Here is a 22,792-nt window from a genome sequence, read left to right as displayed (position 1 = left end):
CAACAGCATATGCACGCGCGCACACACACACACACACGCACACACAGGGGGCGAAACCCTTCAATAAACAGAGGACAGGAATAAATTGTGTTTGACAAAGAGTTAAATAAGAAGTGAGACGAAGTGTTGGAGGACAAATGTAAAGTATAGTGAAGTTTTCAACAGGTTTACGTTGAAGCTTCATGTTTACGTCTCTGCTGCCCCCCAGTGGAAAGAATTAAAAGTTCACTTGTGCTCATCTGTTCCTTCATGATCCTAGATTATACTGTATATATATTATGGTAGATTAAATAGATCATATAGTAGATTACATAGATTATATAGTAGATTGTATAGTTTATAAAGTAGATTAAATAGATCATATAGTATATTAAATAGATTGTATAGTAGAGTAAATAGATTATATAGTAGATTAAATAGATCATGTAGCAGATTATATAGTAGATTCAATTTCAATTCAAGATTATGAAATGCAGTGTTAAAAAAGTGAGGAGACGGTGGATTTGATTCCCAGCTCCATTAGTCTACACGTGTCCTTGAGCAAGGCACTTAATCCCACGCTGCTTCTGAAGGCAGCAGGTGAATGGGTGTGAAAAATGTGTGAATGGTTGAAAACTGTGGTGTAAAGCAGCTCATCAAGACTAGAAAAGTGCCAAATACAGACCATAATATCAACTCTTCTTCTTCTTCTGATTGTATTTGATAGTAACAAGTAATAAAGAGAGTTAGAGGAAATGTGAAGTGAAATATGACACTGAGTTGCAGCTGTGTGAGGAGCTGGTAGTGGTTCACGCCCTGCATATAAAGAATCATGATTTTGTGTTAAATGTTGTTAAAAATGGCAGTATTATTTTTAAATATTGACACTGGTATTGACACAAAAACCTCTGCAAAGCCTTTTTAGTTCTTTTTCTTTTACCAAATGCTGGATAATTCTCTCATCTGATCGACTTGCAAATGAACAGTTGGACCACTAATGCAAATTAAAGTGATGTATTAGTACATCATACTAACCCTAACCTGCAATAATCACTATGTTTACTTTTGCAATAGAAGCATTCAGGTGTGTTTATTTGACATAATACAGCCCCAGCACGCCTCGTCGCGACACGGCACGGCTCGACTCCACATGATCTGCTATGGTTTTCCATTACTATAGCTCCTCCTCAATGTGGGCGGAGTCATCACAGCACAGCTGCATGAATCTGTGGTGACGTGACGTTTTGTACGTGACACAAACACAAACTAGTGACTTGTAAAGCAGTTGTTTTGGGCGTAACTGAATCATTAGAATCATTTGTTCACAGAATGGTTCAGTGCTTTCTGCATGAGCGGAGCCACTGAACTGAAATACCACTGAACGTGGTCGTGACTGGGCTCACGATCGTCAGCTTTCAGCAGTGCTGTCGCTAAATACACCAGACTCCGCTGTTAAATGTTGATATTTTAAACATTGTCTTTGCTTAATGTTGGACATTAATGCATGTTTTCAGGATTTTTAACTGAGCTCCAGTTGGACATTGGTAACCGGTACCAGGTTCTATCACTGATGACTGGGTGGTGAAAAAGCACCATAAATGTGCAGAGACCACATGAACTTACAAAACAGTAGCAAAATAACTGTTTAACAAAAATGATTAATTAACTACTTTCATCAAAAAAAGCCATGCCCTGCTACATTCATCTTCTAACAACAATTGTCAACGTCTCCTCTGGAATTGAAAGAGTGGAAGAGTCCAGTTTCTACCACCAGAGCCAAGAAAGCACATGTGAGCACAGCCTGGTCACATGCTGTGCTCGGGTTTCTGCTCTGCACGGTAAACATATTTCACCAGGTTATAATGTGCTTCTCAACAACACTCTATGATCATGTGTTTATGTAGATGTGTTGGACAAACGGCTTTAAAAGTCTGACTTTTGAGATTAAATGTCCACACAGCAGTTGTTGCTCCCATGAAAATGGCATTATTATCCACCAGGTGATGTTTTGGGTCCAAGCCCGTCTTGGGTAATAAAGATATCTTTCTTCTACAGACGCATTTATGTTCATACTGCCCAGAAGCCAGTGTTTATTAAAACTGAATATCAGTGGTAAAGATGACGCCATAGTGAACAGTCACTGTCATGTGTCAGTCTCACTGAGCTGTTAGCACCTGTTGTCCTCAGAATACTGCATTCACCTAAAATGCTTCAAACCAAGGCATGTTTTTAAAAAGCTCTGAAAGATCTTTGTCATCATTATGACTGTAACAATGAACCTTATTGTCATTGTACTTCATTCAGCTTCAACTAATCTGTCGATAGAAACAACATTTACCATTCACCCACTTCAGTTTCTCACCAAAGCTTCAAAATAAAGCTGCAAAGATACTGAAGACTGAATCCTGGCAGCAGTGAGTCTGTACAGGACAGTCAGCGCTGACTAACTGCCACTTCCTCACACATCCCTGAACTATCACTTTAAAAGGATTAAATCATCTCTCGTTTAGTTTGGTAATCCAGTATTTCTCAGGCTGACCACAAACAGCTGAGCATTTGGAGCAACTGGTGAATAAGGAGAGAACACGGTTCCCTCAAGATGAGTTTCAGATAAAACAACACACAATAAAGTATACAATGATGGTAGATGTAAATAAATACATAATAACAATTATATACAATCACATAAAAGTCATAGTCTCTAAATGTTATATTATGAATGCATGGATACAATAATATCAATAAAGTTGAGAGGAAAAACACAAAAAGTGAGTAAAAAAGGATGTGGTAAAAGTGCTTGTTTGTTTCCATCTCCATGGAAACTGTTTTTTCTCATCTCATCCACTCACCGGTATATTCTTCTGCTTCGGTCTTCACCTGGAAGGTTCCCCAACAGCTCCAGCTGTGGCTCTGCTCAGTCAGTCCCTTGTATCAAACAAGAAAAAGCTGGAAAAATATAAAAAAGACAGAAAAGGAAAGAAATGCTGTTAAGCCAGACCAGCTGGCTTAGAAAAAAAGGGGGACCCAAAACTGGGCTGTGTTTGGATCTGAGTTCTTTCTGCACTGAGCAGAGGTAGATCACAGTGACCAGACCCTGAGGCTCAAGCCCCGCCCCCTTCCCTCCCAACAACACACACACACACACTCTTGTACAGCTGCATTAATCTCATAGACATAATACATTTCCTTTATCTTAACTTTATCCATCACAAATCAATGCTGAACCCTGAACTTAACCTCAGTCTAACCCTAAACCCAAATCCAACCTTAGACCAGATCTTAACCAAGCCTCCAGAATCCCAATTTGGCTAATGTCATGTTGAGGTTTTGCAGCCAGTAGTTGAGAGGCTTCACCTGGACGACTGGACGATCACACTAGAGTTTTCTATTTTCCTCAAAAAGAAGACATCGTGTTCTACTGAAGAAGAGCTGGAACTGGGGTTTGAGACTATAAACACCTCAGGAACTCTGTTCAAGTTCCATATGCAGTCAATGGTTTTAGCCCATAAACATGATGTAGCATCTCTGGAACTATTGAATCATTTCAAAAAATAAGTTTAATCTAAACTTAAAGGTTGGGAAAATTCTTCAGATTTCTTTGGCGAGCCATTAAAAAAAACACTGATTTATAAGTAAATCAGAATTCCCTTCTTCAGGAATGCCCTCTGAACTCTGAACATAGGCCAGTTAGGATTCCAAGATGGCTGCCGACGCACAAACAATGCTACTTTCACCGTTAGTAGCACCTGTGTTGTATTTGTTTCACAGAATACAAGGTCCACCAACAACAGCTAAGAACAGCTAACAATGGCTAATAACGGCTAAGAACAGCTAACAATGGCTAATAACGGCTAAAAATCGGGTAACAACGGCTAACAACGGCTAATAGCGGCTAACAACATTACGTTACATTACATTACATGTCATTTAGCGGACGCTTTTATCCAAAGCGACTTACAATAAGTGCATTTAAACATTTGGGTACAAAAACAACAGCTAACAATGGCTAACATCGGCTAACAACGGCTAATAACAGCTAACAATGGCTAACAATGACTAACAATGGGTAGCCTGAAACACCTTCCAAGGTAAATGGAACTCAGCATTAGTTCTGAGCTGAACCAGTTCTGCCTCATTAGGACCAGGTTTTGGTCTCAGTGAGGACTACTGGTCCTGACAGGGTCAGCGTTTATGTCTGTTCATACCCTGTGACCTCCTGTGTCCGAGCTGACGGGAGTGGAGGTGCGGACTCATCACCTGCTCCTGTCATTGACTTTATATTTAGCTCTGAGGTGTCAGTGAAGCTGCTGCCCGTATGTGTGTGTGTGTGTGTGAGAGAGAAATGTGTTGCTGACACTGAGGCCTCTGCAGGCCTCGGTCTAAGAGCCCAGGATTACAGCTCCAAAGACTGTCGGCTCTACACATTACAGGCCGAGAGAAAGAGAGAGATCAAACCTGTGAGCGTGTCCCACATACTGTCTCAGCCCAGCGAGCATCTGCTTGGCTGAGGATTAGCCTCAGCTGTCCACTCCTGTCAGCTCACAGAGGCGTGCCTAACTTTGATGCTCATCTATGATTCTGTCAGATACCAGCGCAGAAAACACGCCCACTGGTGACCGGGTTAAAGGTCACGACGACGAATCACTCCTTCAAACACGTCAAGTTGTCCTGCTCACATGTCATCGAACAGTTTCACAACAGTTAACGTTTAGAGAAATAGAGCTGAGCATTAAGGTTATACAGCAAGCTAGCTTAGCATTTGGCTAATGAAGTTTTTTTTTTCATTCATCTCATGAAATAATCGTTGCTCTCGATGTGATTACTGTAGAAAAAGAAGAGTAAAAAGGATTTCCCACAGTTTGACACCAATAGCTGGACATTGTTATCTTGTGGTGCAGATAACCAGTGATAGATATCAATGCATGGGCACTTCAGGGGCCAATCAGATGTCCGGGTTCAGGTCACAATTAAGTGACTTTAAAAATCCCAGACATGATGGATGTGAACTTGTTCTCCAGGGTTTCACTGCTTCTCCATCCATGGCTGTTTCCTCTGACTCGGACTTATTTATCAGAATTCATATACGCAGTCTAGTCACATAGAAAGTGAAATTCTATAAGACATGGTTGCTTCCTGTGTTGGAGACAATAATAACTTTGCATTAGCAATTTTAACACATTTTGTTTGCGGGGTAACAAAAGACCAAAGTCCACAGAGGAAATCAGTGAGCTGCTGGTCTACTGCTGCCTCATGTGGTCACTTTGTGTCACTGAGGTCAAGAGTAGAAACAAACTCTATGTTCAATTTTGCAGAACAGCGAAATAAAGCAAATATACACTTTTTTTGTATGAGAGCGGTGAACTCTGAAACCAATAAATACTCTAAAATCTTTACCACCTGCCACCACTTCAGTATTTTCACAAAGTTTAGAGCTATAACAATTCTGATTGTATGTGTGTGTGTGTGTGTTGCAGAAATAATAAGCTCAGTGTGAAGAAAACCAGATGTGAGAGTGAAAATAGCTGTGATTTTTTTACAGTGTGGACGTATAAATTAACCCTCATTCTCTGTGACCCAGTTGCCTGTGGACAGATCTTGGATGCGTCTCCTGAGACCACATATGATTAGATTCGTCGTCCCCGTGCTTTATTCAAATACGCAGTGACATCATGACGTTGTTAACGTGCGGTGGTTTCACAGAAATGAACTTAAGACACAAAAAACTAAAACTGCAGCGACATCTGCGTCCTGAGGAGTGACTGTGTGGTTTCTGTGATGGACATCTGAGGACACGTTCAGGACCAGACCTCGGGACAGATGTTAAATACCAGGTCTGAACGAGGTCAGAACCGAGCAGGTTCTGTCTCTGACAACATGGCTGCCAGCGGGACAATAATAGCTCACCTCATAAAATGGACACCTGCGTTAGTCCAAGAGTCTGTCAGTCATTTTATATCACTGTTAGATGTCACGCAGCCCGGTGTCGTTGTCATGGAGACAGTCACAGGACTTGTTTATCAACTGCTGCTTTCAATCACAAGTTCAATAGTGTTCTTTTGTGAAATCTTTCACTTGGATTGAAGTGACACAGATTGGTTGAAAAAGGAGAGAGAGAGAAAACCAGAGTTAATAGATTTGGTATTTTGATTATGGACACCACAAGGTTTCTAAAGACCTGGTTTTAGATTTTATGTGTATATGTATGAGGTTTTAAATATTTTACCAAACAAACGACTCATGATTGGGTATTAACAGAAATGAATATAAATCAGCTGCTACAAGAGGCACAAATGTATGGTACTGAAACCAAAGCTGGGTTTTTCACACGCAGGCAGCTTCATCTCGTCTTCAGAAACTCGGACTCACTGTAGAACAAATGCTGGGTTGGTTGTCTCTTAACCAGAGGAGGAAGATACATATGCTTGCTTGTGTGTGTATATATATATATATATATATATATATATATATATATACACATACATAAAATATATATATATATATATATATATATATTTTTTTTTTACTATCAACGCATTGTTAGGTAAACTTTCTCTGTATCACACCAGGTCGACTTCTCGTCCTACTTTATTTTCTTCTTTTTTTAAATGTACAAACTGATTTCTCCTTCTATGAACCATGGACATGGAACGAGCTGTAAAATAAGATGTTGTTGTTTTACATTTAACCTCTTTGGTTTATAAAGCAGATGGCTACTTCATCTGCACTTTATTATATCGCTCCTTTTTACTCTGCTTTCATGACCTCCTTTTAACTTTTATATATTATCTTGTGAGTTTGACGTCTCTGTAACATTCTGGTACTTTCTATGCTGGAAGAAGAGATCTTGTGTCTCCTGCTTGCTAAATAAAGGATAAGGTTTTCTTTGATGACACCAAATAAAGCCATTAGGGTGATGTAACGATGAAGGTACATTAATAACAGCACTTTGGTCACGATAGCACTTTATTTGCCAAAGTTTGCACAGTTCGAACAGATATTTCCATTACATTCATTATTATTAATAATTGAATACTTATACATAGTTATTGATTAGACCGTGTGACCGCAGGCGATTGCGTGTCTTCGGGCAGGTGCGGCACTCGCCTCCGTCTGTAAGAGAGTAGATCGCGGTTGAGCTCCGACGGAAACATGTGTAAATGAAATGATAACAGTGTGACGCACGTGCACAGTTTATGGTTCAATGTGTGTGGACGAAGTGCGAACGCTGCACGTGTACGAAGGTGTTTGTGTTAACACTTACCTGTCCGGTCCTGTGTCTACTCCAGTGCGCGCGGCCAAAAGATTCCGCCGGCCGCACGGGCACCGTGATAAACGTTCCGGAAGAGACCGGTTTGGTAGTTCTGTTTATTTATTGTAAAGATATTTTATAGGTTTATCGGCAGGGGCATATCTATGGAAGCCCATTTCCGACACTTGATGAAAACAAATTATGAGATAGCTAAGTCATAATTATGAGATACTAAGTCAAAATTATGAGATAAAAAGTCATAGTTATGAGATACTAAGTCAAAATTATGAGATAAAAGTCATAATTATGAGATAAAAAGTCAAAATTATGAGATAAAAAAGTCATAGTTATGAGATACTAAGTCATAATTATGAGATAAAAGTCATAATTATGAGATAAAAGTCAAAATTATGAGATAAAAGTCAAAATTATGAGATAAAAAGTCATAATTATGAGATATAAAGTCAAAGTTGTGAGATAAAAAAGTCCTAGTTATGAGATACTAAGTCAAAATTATGAGATACTAAGTCATAATTATGAGATAAAAGGTCAAAATTATGAGATAAAAAGTCATAATTATGAGATAAAAAGTAAACAATTATGAGATAAAAAGTCATAATTATGAGATAAAAAGTCATAATTAAATGTGCATGCGCCTCAATGGCAGTGTTTTCATCTCGCTGGCCTAACCATGCTCACAATATGCAATTCTAAATGAAGTAACTACAGGTGACTTTAGTTAGATCAGACGTCATTTAGTCTGTCGTTGCTGTTAATTTAGCTTCGGATATGTAAATATGTGATTGAACCATAAAGCGAGCTTCGTTAACGTTCATGGTATCCCTGAAATGACAACAGTTGTAATGCCACGTTTGAAGTAGTCCTCAATATACTCACAATCCATGTCTGTGTCAGTCTCCCCACACCACACATGAGCTGCTATTGAACTGCTGACTTTGTATCTCATAATTTCGACTTTTTATCTCATAATTTTGACTTTTTATCTCATAATTATGACGTTTGTATCTCATAATTATGACTTTTTATCTCATAATTTCGACTTACTTAGATGATATTTTTATGATCAAGGCTAAGTTTTATCTCTCTTTTTTTCCTGGCAGAAATGGGCTTCCATACATATCAGTAACAGAAGAGTGATGAAGATTAGGTGCTAAAGGTAAAAGGTAAAATCGTCACTTGGTAAAATAACCATTTGATAATATTTGAAGTTTACCTCATTAGTGGAAGAGTCCAGTCATAGTTAATTGGTGGCACAGTAGATAAGTTGCCATTTTACCATCTGTCTGTGCTGCTGGTTTAACCTATGACTCTCACCATAATTTTCATCTGTTGCTGCTATTTTTATTATACGTGAAGTAATAAAAAAAAAGTGAAATGGGGAAACCTGACCAGTTCTAAGACTTTTCTTTGGCGTCATCCAGCCGCTCACCAGTCGTTCATTCACAAGTGAACAAATAAGAATCACAGTTTTTAGTTTTCACTGTCAGAGAAGCTCCACCACAGTGCAGCACAGGCGCAGTGAAGCTGGAATGCCCAGGAGATAAAGTTCCCGTGAAAGCCATGAGCATGTGTAAACCAATCCATCCTCACCCGAGTGCCAAGCATTGTCCACAATCCACAGCGTGTCTCGAGGCATTCCCTTCCTCGAGTCTGTGTCCTCTCCTCTCATATGTCTTCTTCATGAGGACAGTGATGGCCACTGCTTTGACTTCACGTCATTCTTTCAATCAGGAGAGGAATGGAAATGAACGTATTACAGAAGTGGAACAGAGGAGTGAGACAACTTTGGGACGGTGAAGGAAAATGGAAAACACACATCCATAAGTAGATATGCCAAGAGAGTGTCAAAGGATTACACGGCTGATTAATCATGGGGACGCTGCGGATTCATTTGTAATAATCAACATTTAATTTTAAAAAATAGCAAGTTTAAATTTTTCAACTTTGGGGAAGTACGGCGACGCAAAAACCACCTCAGTGTAGAGATTGCGCTCTCGTTCAGAGACCAGATCGGAACACCGTCCTCTCAAGTAAATACCAGCTGCTCCGGTGTAACTGGAACCCTGGTTGCTGTGGACAGAGACCAGCTGATGAACAGCTGATCTGTCTGTCTGTCTGTCTGTCTGTCTGCTTGACAGCCACAGGAAATATCAGCAACAATTGGGAGTGTGAATGTTCAGTATGTGTGGAGAGTGTTCACAATTAAAATCTGTCCCCCCACCACACACACACACACACACACCCACACACACCGCATAGTAATATACACTGATGTACAGAATTGTCTGATGTCAATGGCTGCCAGCCGTAACACAAAGAAATAAATAATTTAGCCATGTAACAAAAGTCTCACCTCATTCAATTCAATTTTATCTGTATAGTGCTGAATCACAACAAACATTACCTCAAGTCTCTGTACACAGACAAGATCATCGAGAGCAGAGAAACCCAACAATTCACACAGTGAACAAACACTAGGGGGCAGTGGAGAGGAAGAAACCTCCCTTTTAACAGAAGAAGAAATCTGTGACAGAACCAGACTCAAACATTTGCAGCATCTGCCTCGACCGGTTGGGGTGAAAGGAAAATTGGGGGACAGGTGAGGGAGAGACAGAAGAAAGAGACCAGGGGCCAGCATCAGAAAGCAGGTTTAGTGAAAACTCTGAGTTTTAGATAGGCATTAATACGGTAGCCGACAGGGGCAAATGCATTGCAATGACCCAAAACACAAACGCTGTGGATTCCCAAAACACTGACAAGTCCCAAAACACCAGCAAGTCCCAAAACACTGACAAGTCCCAAAACACCTGCAAGTCCCAAAACACTGACAAGTCCCAACAACACCAGCAAGTCCCAAAACACTGACAAGTCCCAAAACACCAGCAAGTCCCAAAACACTGACAAGTCCCAAAACACCAGCAAGTCCCAAAACACTGACAAGTCCCCAAAACACCAGCAAGTCCCAAAAGACCAGCAACATGAGACCATGGGTCCTTGTTAGATTAAATTAGAACAACAAAATAAGTTCTGGTCATGTCTCCCTTTAAGTCCGTAGCAGTCAATTTGAGCGTATGCATCATAAATGATGTAACATGTCTATTTTTTGATACTGTCCCCGCCCCTTGAAGACATCACCGTGACTACTGCTAGTTTATTTATTTATGCTAATTTTCAATGTCTATATGAATCAACCTATCTATAGGATCAGTCAAGAACAACAACAGAAATGTGCTGAGATAAACTTTATTGAATGCAACACAAATCCATCAAAGGTGGTTTCAAGTCTTCATAACTCATATCAGACACGGAAGACCAGCTACATCTCTGTATTTACGTGGTCAATGCCCACAGCACAATATTCAACTTAAAAAGACGGTAGTCCAAACGGGTTCATCGGTGCAAGAAGCCACAGCTCATTTGCCCCTTGAGAAGACGCCAGAGGACTGTAAGAGATGCACACAAAAATGAAATCAGTCCATATTCAAGTTTTCATATTTGAAGTGAATTTCTCTGATCATCACTAAGAAAATGAAGAGGTTTGCTTACTTGAAGAACACAGCATAGGCTGCTTCTGTCTCAATTTCACCAATTGAGTTCATGAGCGACTGAAGGGCGAATTCGTCACTGATCATTTTCCCGATGTCAAACATGTTGTTGTTGTTGTTGAACTCCGAACTCAGCGCTAACACTGTCATGGCCGTTGCGTCAGTGAGGAACAGCTGTAAGTCAACGTTAGTTATCCACAGAGCTCATGGTAGACGCCACAGAATCAGTTCACACACGTGAAGGAACTGATGATCAAATGAAGGTAAATGTGTTCTTGCCATGTTTGTGCTATAGCTTACCGAATCATCAAGAGGAGCGGGAGGTACTGAAAATGAAGACGGCAGCAAGAAACTCCACATGATTGCACTGTCCAGAGAACTGTTGTCAGGCATTGTCATGATCAGAGGAGATACCATGTCAAATGTTGCTCCTAAAGGTAGACGTGAGGAAAACACAAGACATTTAACAATGCACATGCAAATCATATGTAATATGTGCAGTCTTTATGATTTCAACATCCACTCGTGTCACCAAAGTAACCAAAGTGTGATCTGATCACAACTAGGTACAGTAATAAACCTTTTCTTTTTAAAGCAACTGTGAATTTCAGATGCAACTAAATGAATGAATCAATTACACAAACCATCAGCGTTGGCACCGTTGAAATACTCCATTAATTGTTGGATTGAGGCGTCAACATCACCATCACCGAACATGGAGGAATTAGTGGAGACCCAAGTTGCAGGATCGTACTGACGGACCTGCAGGACACGAGCAAATGTGTTGAAGTGGGATTTGGAAGTTTGTGACTTCCCTGAAAGGTGAAAAAACTTTTCTCTTTTGCCAAGAGACACTCACCTCATAATTGTCACTTGTAGAAAGCAGATCATACATCCACTTTTGAGCAGGGTCTCTGTGAAATTATTAATAAAAAGACATTTAGCTGCTAAGTATGAGTCGTTTTAAGGTTAAGTCATTTTTCTAATGACCACACTTGTATTTTAAACCATCTCCAACGTAGCAATCTGCTTAATAAATGAGGAAAAGTGAGATTCAATTTGAGTTTCTTACACTTCTTGGGCCTCAGCTGTCAGTGCCAGCAGAAAGACAACAAGTCCTGAAACAAACATCCTGGGACACAAATGTAGAGTTTTCATTTAGCAAAGTAGATTTAGTTCATTCACTGAGACAAGAGAATCATCACAAAAGAATTATACTTGAATTGTAACATGTACTTACATCTTGACTGAGGATTGTGTTGGGTGAATCCCAAAAGTGTGAATGTCCAGAGTGATCCAACACGGCTATTTATTCCATCGGTGGCTGTTTGGCGGACAACAGACCACTCCCTGAGCCAATAACACAAATCACACCATGGGCTGTCGAAGCCAATAAGAAACACATTTAAAAAACAAACATTGTCATCTATGTTGTTCAATAAATATTTATTTACAGTGTATGTAGATTTAACTGCTCGGCTGAACAAACACTGTTCAACAGTAAAACGTGACACATGTCATCACTGACTCAGAACTGTCTTGTCTAAACTTAGAACTTGATAAAATAGTTCTATTTCTGCTCCTGGGCTCGTTTCAGAAAGCAGGTTCAACAAACTCTGAGTTAAAACCTTAACTCTAGGTTGACCAACTCTGAGCTGTCAAACTCTGAGTTTTGGGTTTCAGAACAGCTGATCAGCATTAGTTCATTTCACTCTGAGTTAAGTGTGTGTGTTGGGAATGAAAAAAGCCATCATCAATGGAGCTCTGATACTACGATTCACCATGGCAACGGGTAAACAAAGAGCACAGCCTCCATTTTAATCCAGTTGAGCAGAAATATTAAAACTTTTATGACATTTATGTGAAGAGACGAGTCAATAAATGAACACTATCACATTTTATACAGTGTAATCCACTCATTCATCATTTAACAGACTTTAATTTAATTAATGGATGATAAATGCAGCAGTCCTAACATTATGTTACTTTTGATTTGATACATTCTGCTCTAACAGCCTCTGGGAACCACAAGTAAGCCTGTACTTTGGGTAGAATGTGTCAAATTTTCATGATGTTCTGCAGGTGGAAGAAGGCTGTTCTCAGTAAAGTATGGTAGAGTTACTGATATAATCCCACACATTTAAAGGGCAATAAGTCAATTTTAAATTTTGTTCAAACTTCAATAAAGATCTGGGAGAATGATGTAAGTCTGGATTTGGATGAAAACACCCAGAGAGAATACACGGCCCATTCACAAGTAACAAAGTTAAGAGGCACATTTCCTATTTTTATTATTTATTTTTTTATTATTTTATTTCATTTTTGTTTGTCAATTTATATATATATACATGTATATATACAAAGTATATTCTCATTATTATTCAAATTCACTACAGTGCTTTTACTTGATAAATAGGCAACCAATCGTACAGTAATACGAAGTCTACAGATCACAATGATCCGATACAATCTAGGATTAGAATTGGGTTTAGGTTAAGGTTATTCATTTAGTTGTGATGGTTAAAGTTAGAGTAAGGGGCAGGGGCCGAGGTGTTAAACTGGCAAACCACATGTGCGGCTACATACTGCCCCCAATCGATTACATGCAACCCTGAGCAACAGCAACATCTACTGACTTTGATCTCCACTAAAGCAGGTAGGCTATATGTGTGTGTGTGTGTGTGTGTGTGTGGATGTATGGGTATGTTTGTGAGGACCGTACACTAAACCATAGAGACATAGGACATTTTGGGAAATTAGGACATTTCGGCTGGTCCTCATGTTATGTTGAGGATTTGGACTTGGTTTTAGGATTAGAACTAGGTTAAGGTTATGGGTAGGCAGTTAAAAGTGATAGTTTAGGTTGGGGTACGGGTTTGGGATGCACGTGGCTTGTGTGTGTTCACTCCTGGTGTGTAATAATCCAGGCAGGTTTCTGATACTGATAAAGCCAAAATATTACCACTAATAAAATAGCTTTGCTGTTTACACTGGCTTTAGGCTTCAGCACACTGATCCAGTATTAGCTCAGTTTAAATGCTGCAGGTAAGGGGAGGAGCTAGTAAGCATATTGACACTGCTCTGTCTTTGACTGTCCACTCTACTTTTGCCCTGCATCCACTCGGTTTAGTAATCAGTTAAAATAACAAACAGAGCAGTTCACATAGCAGTGAAAGTGAGGGGATAAGAGAGTATATCAACTGTTTTAATCACTTTTGGCTGAAATAAGGAAATGACAGTGATAATAATCATTTGCTGGATGTGAATGTGGTTAGTTTAGGTTCAGTGAAGTCACTGCTTTTCTCTGGACACAAAGTCACACAAAACCAGCTGAGCTGGATTTTCCATATGTCATTAAACGCATCATAGCTCCGTGGACCTGCTCTTGTAGTATTGCTGGCCTTTCGTTGAAGCTGCCATTTCCTATTTGGTTATAACTTTGACTGACGTGTGTCATCAGCCAATCAAAATTTGATGCATAGTGACAGAACGCCTCAGGCTCAGTGATGTGTCTGGCGCTAGCCCCCGCTGTTGTCATCAACGACGTTTGAACCTTTGGCGGGTTTTGACTTAATTAAATAGGAATCAGTTAAAAACTTTTAGATAGGCATTAATACGGTGGCTGACAAAGGCATAATCACTGCAACGACCCAAAACACAAATGCTGCGGATTCCCAAAACACCAGCAAGTCCCAAAACACCAGCAAGTCCCAAAACACCAGGAAGTCCCAAAGCACCAGCAACATGAGACCATGGGTCCTTGTTAGATTAGATTAGAACAACAAAATAAGTTCTGGTCATGTCTCCCTTTAAGTCCATAGCGGTCAATTTGAGCGTATGCATTATAAATGACGTAAGATGTCTATTTTTTTATACTGTCCCCGCCCCTTGAAGACATCACAGCAACTACTGCTAGTTTATTTATTTATGCTAATTTTCAATGTCTATATGAATCAACCTATCTATCAGTCAAGAACAACAACAGAAATATGCTGAGATAAACTTTATTGAATGCAACACAAATCCATCAAAGGTGGTTTCAAGTCTTCATAACTCATATCAGACACGGAAGACCAGCTACATCTCTGTATTTACGTGGTCAATGCCCACAGCACAATATTCAACTTAAAAAGACGGTAGTCCAAACGGGTTCATCGGTGCAAGAAGCCACAGCTCATTTGCCCCTTGAGAAGACGCCAGAGGACTGTAAGAGATGCACACAAAAATGAAATCAGTCCATATTCAAGTTTTCATATTTGAAGTGAATTTCTCTGATCATCACTAAGAAAATGAAGAGGTTTGCTTACTTGAAGAACACAGCATAGGCTGCTTCTGTCTCAATTTCACCAATTGAGTTCATGAGCGATTGAAGGGCGAATTCTTCACTGATCATTTTCCCGATGTCAAACATGTTGTTGTTGTTGTTGAACTCCGAACTCAGCGCTAACACTGTCATGGCCGTTCCGTCAGTGAGGAACAGCTGTAAGTCAACGTTAGTTATCCACAGAGCTCATGGTAGACGCCACAGAATCAGTTCACACACGTGAAGGAACTGATGATCAAATGAAGGTAAATGTGTTCTTGCCATGTTTGTGCTATAGCTTACCGAATCATCAAGAGGAGCGGGAGGTACTGAAAATGAAGACGGCAGCAAGAAACTCCACATGATTGCACTGTCCAGAGAACTGTTGTCAGGCATTGTCATGATCAGAGGAGATACCATGTCAAATGTTGCTCCTAAAGGTAGACGTGAGGAAAACACAAGACATTTAACAATGCACATGCAAATCATATGTAATATGTGCAGTCTTTATGATTTCAACATCCACTCGTGTCACCAAAGTAACCAAAGTGTGATCTGATCACAACTAGGTACAGTAATAAACCTTTTCTTTTTAAAGCAACTGTGAATTTCAGATGCAACTAAATGAATGAATCAATTACACAAACCATCAGCGTTGGCACCGTTGAAATACTCCATTAATTGTTGGATTGAGGCGTCAACATCACCATCACCGAACATGGAGGAATTAGTGGAGACCCAAGTTGCAGGATCGTACTGACGGACCTGCAGGACACGAGCAAATGTGTTGAAGTGGGATTTGGAAGTTTGTGACTTCCCTGAAAGGTGAAAAAACTTTTCTCTTTTGCCAAGAGACACTCACCTCATAATTGTCACTTGTAGAAAGCAGATCATACATCCACTTTTGAGCAGGGTCTCTGTGAAATTATTAATAAAAAGACATTTAGCTGCTAAGTATGAGTCGTTTTAAGGTTAAGTCATTTTTCTAATGACCACACTAAGCAAACTTAAGCAATCTGCTTAATAAATGAGGAAAAGTGAGATTCAATTTGGGTTTCTTACACTTCTTGGGCCTCAGCTGTCAGTGCCAGCAGAAAGACAACAAGTCCTGAAACAAACATCCTGGGACACAAATGTAGAGTTTTCATTTAGCAAAGTAGATTTAGTTCATTCACTGAGACAAGAGAATCATCACAAAAGAATTCTACTTGAATTATAACATGTACTTACATCTTGACTGAGGATTGTGTTGGGTGAATCCCAAAAGTGTGAATGTCCAGAGTGATCCAACACGGCTATTTATTCCATCGGTGGCTGTTTGGCGGACAACAGACCACTCCCTGAGCCAATAACACAAATCACACCATGGGCTGTCGAAGCCAATAAGAAACACATTTAAAAAACAAACATTGTCATCTATGTTGTTCAATAAATATTTATTTACAGTGTATGTAGATTTAACTGCTCGACTGAACAAACACTGTTCAACAGTAAAATGTGACACAAGTGACTTTTACTAATATCAAATAAAAGTCACTCAGCAGATGAAGTCACTTTTCCTTTATGCTTGTGCACACATAGATGTGTGAATGTGTGAAGAAGGACTTTAATGTGATAAACATGCAATCCTTAAAAATCATGAGGACAGAATGAGTTTATTAACAGATATCATTCATCCATATTATGTTCCACATAATAAACACAGAGCAATGTTTTTATGCCAAGTCTCCAAGAAGATGTTCTTTCAGGTTTTCATTAATTTTTCATAGTTGTTTAGTATAGTTTTTAGTAGTTTTTATAGTTCGTTGAAAAAAGTATGGGACTGGATTTAAATTTGAACCCGTTTAACGTAAATGAGTGAAAACCTCTAATCAAGTTAGGATAGACGTTCTGATCAATTTGATCATTTGACATTAAATGGTTTTGGTGTGATGTTTGTTGTTCAATAAATATTTATTTACAGTGTATGTAGATTTACCTGCTCGGCTGAACAAACACTGTTCAACAGTAAAACGTGACACATGTCATCACTGACTCAGAACTGTCTTGTCTAAACTTATAACTTGATAAAATAGTTCTATTTCTGCTCCTGGGCTCGTTTCAGAAAGCAGGTTCAACAAACTCTGAGTTAAAACCTTAACTCTAGGTTGACCAACTCTGAGCTGTCAAACTCTGAGTTTTGGGTTTCAGAACAGCTGATCAGCATTAGTTCATTTCACTCTGAGTTAAGTGTGTGTGTTGGGAATGAAAAGAGCCATCATCAATGGAGCTCTGATACTACGATTCACCATGGCAACAGGTAAACAAAGAGCACAGCCTCCATTTTAATCCAGTTGAGCAGAAATATTAAAACTTTTATGACATTTATGTGAAGAGACGAGTCAATAAATGAACACTATTACATTTTATACAGTGTAATCCACTCATTCATCATTTAACAGACTTTAATTTAATTAATGGATGATAAATGCAGCAGTCCTAACATTATGTTACTTTTGATTTGATACATTCTGCTCTTACAGCCTCTGGGAACCACAAGTAAGCCTGTACTTTGGGTAGAATGTGTCTAATTTTCATCATGTTCTGCAGGTGGAAGAAGGCTGTTCTCAGTAAAGTATGGTAGAGTTACTGATATAATCCCACACATTTAAAGGGCAATAAGTCAATTTTAAATTTTGTTCAAACTTCAATAAAGATCTGGGAGAATGATGTAAGTCTGGATTTGGATGAAAACACCCAGAGAGAATACACGGCCCATTCACAAGTAACAAAGTTAAGAGGCACATTTCCTATTTTTATTATTTATTTTTTTATTATTTTATTTCATTTTTGTTTGTCAATTTATATATATATACATGTATATGTATATATACAAAGTATATTCTCATTATTATTCAAATTCACAACAGCGCTTTTACTTGATAAATAGGCAACCAATCGTACAGTAATACGAAGTCTACAGATCACAATGATCCGATACAATCTAGGATTAGAATTGGGTTTAGGTTAAGGTTATTCATTTAGTTGTGATGGTTAAAGTTAGAGTAAGGGGCAGGGGCCGAGGTGTTAAACTGGCAAACCACATGTGCGGCTACATACTGCCCCCAATCGATTACATGCAACCCTGAGCAACAGCAACATCTACTGACTTTGATCTCCACTAAAGCAGGTAGGCTATATGTGTGTGTGTGTGTGTGTGTGTGTGGATGTATGGGTATGTTTGTGAGGACCGTACACTAAACCATAGAGACATAGGACATTTTGGGAAATTAGGACATTTCGGCTGGTCCTCATGTTATGTTGAGGATTTGGACTTGGTTTTAGGATTAGAACTAGGTTAAGGTTATGGGTAGGCAGTTAAAAGTGATAGTTTAGGTTGGGGTACGGGTTTGGGATGCACGTGGCTTGTGTGTGTTCACTCCTGGTGTGTAATAATCCAGGCAGGTTTCTGATACTGATAAAGCCAAAATATTACCACTAATAAAATAGCTTTGCTGTTTACACTGGCTTTAGGCTTCAGCACACTGATCCAGTATTAGCTCAGTTTAAATGCTGCAGGTAAGGGGAGGAGCTAGTAAGCATATTGACACTGCTCTGTCTTTGACTGTCCACTCTACTTTTGCCCTGCATCCACTCGGTTTAGTAATCAGTTAAAATAACAAACAGAGCAGTTCACATAGCAGTGAAAGTGAGGGGATAAGAGAGTATATCAACTGTTTTAATCACTTTTGGCTGAAATAAGGAAATGACAGTGATAATAATCATTTGCTGGATGTGAATGTGGTTAGTTTAGGTTCAGTGAAGTCACTGCTTTTCTCTGGACACAAAGTCACACAAAACCAGCTGAGCTGGATTTTCCATATGTCATTAAACGCATCATAGCTCCGTGGACCTGCTCTTGTAGTATTGCTGGCCTTTCGTTGAAGCTGCCATTTCCTATTTGGTTATAACTTTGACTGACGTGTGTCATCAGCCAATCAAAATTTGATGCATAGTGACAGAACGCCTCAGGCTCAGTGATGTGTCTGGCGCTAGCCCCCGCTGTTGTCATCAACGACGTTTGAACCTTTGGTGGGTTTTGACTTAATTAAATAGGAATCAGTTAAAAACTTTTAGATAGGCATTAATACGGTGGCTGACAAAGGCATAATCACTGCAACGACCCAAAACACAAATGCTGCGGATTCCCAAAACACCAGCAAGTCCCAAAACACCAGCAAGTCCCAAAACACCAGCAAGTCCCAAAGCACCAGCAACATGAGACCATGGGTCCTTGTTAGATTAGATTAGAACAACAAAATAAGTTCTGGTCATGTCTCCCTTTAAGTCCGTAGCAGTCAATTTGAGCATATGCATCATAAATGATGTAACATGTCTATTTTTTTATACTGTCCCCGCCCCTTGAAGACATCACAGCAACTACTGCTAGTTTATTTATTTATGCTAATTTTCAATGTCTATATGAATCAACCTATCTATCAGTCAAGAACAACAACAGAAATATGCTGAGATAAACTTTATTGAATGCAACACAAATCCATCAAAGGTGGTTTCAAGTCTTCATAACTCATATCAGACACGGAAGACCAGCTACATCTCTGTATTTACGTGGTCAATGCCCACAGCACAATATTCAACTTAAAAAGACGGTAGTCCAAACGGGTTCATCGGTGCAAGAAGCCACAGCTCATTTGCCCCTTGAGAAGACGCCAGAGGACTGTAAGAGATGCACACAAAATGAAATCAGTCCATATTCAAGTTTTCATATTTTAAGTGAATTTCTCTGATCATCACTAAGAAAATGAAGAGGTTTGCTTACTTGAAGAACACAGCATAGGCTGCTTCTGTCTCAATTTCACCAATTGAGTTCATGAGCGACTGAAGGGCGAATTCGTCACTGATCATTTTCCCGATGTCAAACATGTTGTTGTTGTTGTTGAACTCCGAACTCAGCGCTAACACTGTCATGGCCGTTGCGTCAGTGAGGAACAGCTGTAAGTCAACGTTAGTTATCCACAGAGCTCAGGGTAGACGCCACAGAATCAGTTCACACACGTGAAGGAACTGATGATCAAATGAAGGTAAATGTGTTCTTGCCATGTTTGTGCTATAGCTTACCGAATCATCAAGAGGAGCGGGAGGTACTGAAAATGAAGACGGCAGCAAGAAACTCCACATGATTGCGCTGTCCAGAGAACTGTTGTCAGGCATTGTCATGATCAGAGGAGATACCATGTCAAATGTTGCTCCTAAAGGTAGACGTGAGGAAAACACAAGACATTTAACAATGCACATGCAAATCATATGTAATATGTGCAGTCTTTATGATTTCAACATCCACTCGTGTCACCAAAGTAACCAAAGTGTGATCTGATCACAACTAGGTACAGTAATAAACCTTTTCTTTTTAAAGCAACTGTGAATTTCAGATGCAACTAAATGAATGAATCAATTACACAAACCATCAGCGTTGGCACCGTTGAAATACTCCATTAATTGTTGGATTGAGGCGTCAACATCACCATCACCGAACATGGAGGAATTAGTGGAAACCCAAGTTGCAGGATCGTACTGACGGACCTGCAGGACACGAGCAAATGTGTTGAAGTGGGATTTGGAAGTTTGTGACTTCCCTGAAAGGTGAAAAAACTTTTTTCTTTTGCCAAGAGACACTCACCTCATAATTGTCACTTGTAGAAAGCAGATCATACATCCACTTTTGAGCAGGGTCTCTGTGAAATTATTAATAAAAAGACATTTAGCTGCTAAGTATGAGTCGTTTTAAGGTTAAGTCATTTTTCTAATGACCACACTAAGCAAACTTAAGCAATCTGCTTAATAAATGAGGAAAAGTGAGATTCAATTTGGGTTTCTTACACTTCTTGGGCCTCAGCTGTCAGTGCCAGCAGAAAGACAACAAGTCCTGAAACAAACATCCTGGGACACAAATGTAGAGTTTTCATTTAGCAAAGTAGATTTAGTTCATTCACTGAGACAAGAGAATCATCACAAAAGAATTCTACTTGAATTATAACATGTACTTACATCTTGACTGAGGATTGTGTTGGGTGAATCCCAAAAGTGTGAATGTCCAGAGTGATCCAACACGGCTATTTATTCCATCGGTGGCTGTTTGTCGGACAACAGACCACTCCCTGAGCCAATAACACAAATCACACCATGGGCTGTCGAAGCCAATAAGAAACAAATTTAAAAAACAAACATTGTCATCTATGTTGTTCAATAAATATTTATTTACAGTGTATGTAGATTTAACTGCTCGACTGAACAAACACTGTTCAACAGTAAAACGTGACACATGTCATCACTGACTCAGAACTGTCTTGTCTAAACTTAGAACTTGATAAAATAGTTCTATTTCTGCTCCTGGGCCCGTTTCAGAAAGCAGGTTCAACAAACTCTGAGTTAAAACCTTAACTCTAGGTTGACCAACTCTGAGTTTTGGGTTTCAGAACAGCTGATCAGCATTAGCTCAATCATCTCTGAGTATGTTCAATCTGAGTTAAGTGTGTGTGTTGGGAATGAAAAAAGCCATCATCAATGGAGCACTGATACTACGATTCACCATGGCAACGGGTAAACAAAGAGCACAGCCTCCATTTTAATCCAGTTGAGCAGAAATATTAACACATTTATGACATTTATGTGAAGAGACGAGTCAATAAATGAACACTATTACATTTTATACAGTGTAATCCACTCATTCATCATTTAACAGACTTTAATTTAATTAATGGATGATAAATGCAGCAGTCCTAACATTATGTTACTTTTGATTTGATACATTCTGCTCTTACAGCCTCTGGGAACCACAAGTAAGCCTGTACTTTGGGTAGAATGTGTCTAATTTTCATCATGTTCTGCAGGTGGAAGAAGGCTGTTCTCAGTAAAGTATGGTAGAGTTACTGATATAATCCCACACATTTAAAGGGCAATAAGTCAATTTTAAATTTTGTTCAAACTTCAATAAAGATCTGGGAGAATGATGTAAGTCTGGATTTGTGAGAATACACGGCCCATTCACAAGTAACAAAATTAAGAGGCACATTTCCTATTTTTATTATTTATTTTATGATTATTTTATTTCATTTTTGTTCTATCAATTTATATATATATATGTATATATATACAAAGTATATTCTTATTATTATTCAAATTCACAACAGCGCTTTTACTTGATAAATAGGCAACCAATCGTACAGTAATACGAAGTCTACAGATCACAATGATCCGATACAATCTAGGATTAGAATTGGGTTTAGGTTAAGGTTATTCATTTAGTTGTGATGGTTAAAGTTAGAGTAAGGGGCAGGGGCCGAGGTGTTAAACTGGCAAACCACATGTGCGGCTACATACTGCCCCCAATCGATTACATGCAACCCTGAGCAACAGCAACATCTACTGACTTTGATCTCCACTAAAGCAGGTAGGCTATATGTGTGTGTGTGTGTGTGTATGTATGGGTATCTTTGTGAGGACCGTACACTAAACCATAGAGACATAGGACATTTTGGGAAAGTGAGGACATTTCGGCTGGTCCTCATGTTATGTTGAGGATTTAGACTTGGTTTTAGGATTAGAACTAGGTTAAGGTTATGGGTAGGCAGTTAAAAGTGATAGTTTAGGTTGGGGTACGGGTTTGGGATGCACGTGGCTTGTGTGTGTTCACTCCTG

At 39.3% G+C, this 22,792-nt stretch overlaps 4 protein-coding genes and 1 long non-coding RNA gene across 9 annotated transcripts in view; all 5 read right to left on the bottom strand.

The window, feature by feature from the left end:
• The window catches only part of LOC122787017 (myocyte-specific enhancer factor 2C-like), a 28,528-nt gene extending 25,497 nt beyond the window's left edge, over positions 1-3,031 (bottom strand). For all 5 annotated transcript variants that reach the window (XM_044053550.1, XM_044053548.1, XM_044053552.1 and 2 more), the window contains exon 1: positions 2,829-3,031. The gene's annotated coding sequence lies outside the window, so the exon portion shown is untranslated. The remainder of the gene's footprint in view (positions 1-2,828) is intronic.
• A 3,893-nt stretch (positions 3,032-6,924) lies between these two features.
• On the bottom strand, positions 6,925-7,305 carry LOC122758683. Its single transcript, XR_006358175.1, has 2 exons — positions 7,241-7,305; positions 6,925-7,089 (listed from the first exon to the last, which is right to left on the bottom strand). It is a non-coding gene; the product is annotated as an uncharacterized LOC122758683 (long non-coding RNA).
• A 3,171-nt stretch (positions 7,306-10,476) lies between these two features.
• On the bottom strand, positions 10,477-12,096 carry LOC122758488 (heme-binding protein 2-like). The gene is made up of 7 exons (XM_044012706.1): positions 12,035-12,096; positions 11,867-11,926; positions 11,654-11,708; positions 11,439-11,556; positions 11,095-11,225; positions 10,796-10,968; positions 10,477-10,692 (listed from the first exon to the last, which is right to left on the bottom strand). Coding segments are annotated over exons 1-7 (618 nt in total). The 5' UTR covers positions 12,037-12,096; the 3' UTR covers positions 10,477-10,613.
• A 2,686-nt stretch (positions 12,097-14,782) lies between these two features.
• Positions 14,783-16,395, bottom strand: LOC122758497 (heme-binding protein 2-like). Its single transcript, XM_044012719.1, has 7 exons — positions 16,328-16,395; positions 16,160-16,219; positions 15,960-16,014; positions 15,745-15,862; positions 15,401-15,531; positions 15,102-15,274; positions 14,783-14,998 (listed from the first exon to the last, which is right to left on the bottom strand). Coding segments are annotated over exons 1-7 (618 nt in total). The 5' UTR covers positions 16,330-16,395; the 3' UTR covers positions 14,783-14,919.
• Positions 16,396-19,598: 3,203 nt separating this feature from the next.
• LOC122758492 (heme-binding protein 2-like) lies at positions 19,599-21,228 on the bottom strand. The gene is made up of 7 exons (XM_044012713.1): positions 21,143-21,228; positions 20,975-21,034; positions 20,775-20,829; positions 20,560-20,677; positions 20,216-20,346; positions 19,917-20,089; positions 19,599-19,814 (listed from the first exon to the last, which is right to left on the bottom strand). Coding segments are annotated over exons 1-7 (618 nt in total). The 5' UTR covers positions 21,145-21,228; the 3' UTR covers positions 19,599-19,735.
• Positions 21,229-22,792: the final 1,564 nt, after the last annotated feature.

The sequence above is a fragment of the Solea senegalensis genome, linkage group LG21 (genome assembly GCF_019176455.1).
Source record: "Solea senegalensis isolate Sse05_10M linkage group LG21, IFAPA_SoseM_1, whole genome shotgun sequence".
NCBI classification, from domain to species: domain Eukaryota; kingdom Metazoa; phylum Chordata; class Actinopteri; order Pleuronectiformes; family Soleidae; genus Solea; species Solea senegalensis.
This window is presented reverse-complemented; position numbering and strand designations above follow the sequence as displayed.

Coding starts and splice junctions, on each gene's coding strand:
- LOC122758488 (XM_044012706.1), bottom strand. Junction 11,226..11,438: donor CAACGGTGCCAACGCTGATG/GTTTGTGTAATT, acceptor GTCTACCTTTAG/GAGCAACATTTGACATGGTA. Junction 10,969..11,094: donor CCGCTCCTCTTGATGATTCG/GTAAGCTATAGC, acceptor GTTGACTTACAG/CTGTTCCTCACTGACGCAAC.
- LOC122758497 (XM_044012719.1), bottom strand. Junction 16,015..16,159: donor ACAGCTGAGGCCCAAGAAGT/GTAAGAAACCCA, acceptor ATAATTTCACAG/AGACCCTGCTCAAAAGTGGA. Junction 15,275..15,400: donor CCGCTCCTCTTGATGATTCG/GTAAGCTATAGC, acceptor GTTGACTTACAG/CTGTTCCTCACTGACGGAAC.
- LOC122758492 (XM_044012713.1), bottom strand. Junction 20,090..20,215: donor CCGCTCCTCTTGATGATTCG/GTAAGCTATAGC, acceptor GTTGACTTACAG/CTGTTCCTCACTGACGCAAC. Junction 19,815..19,916: donor GCCTATGCTGTGTTCTTCAA/GTAAGCAAACCT, acceptor CATCTCTTACAG/TCCTCTGGCGTCTTCTCAAG.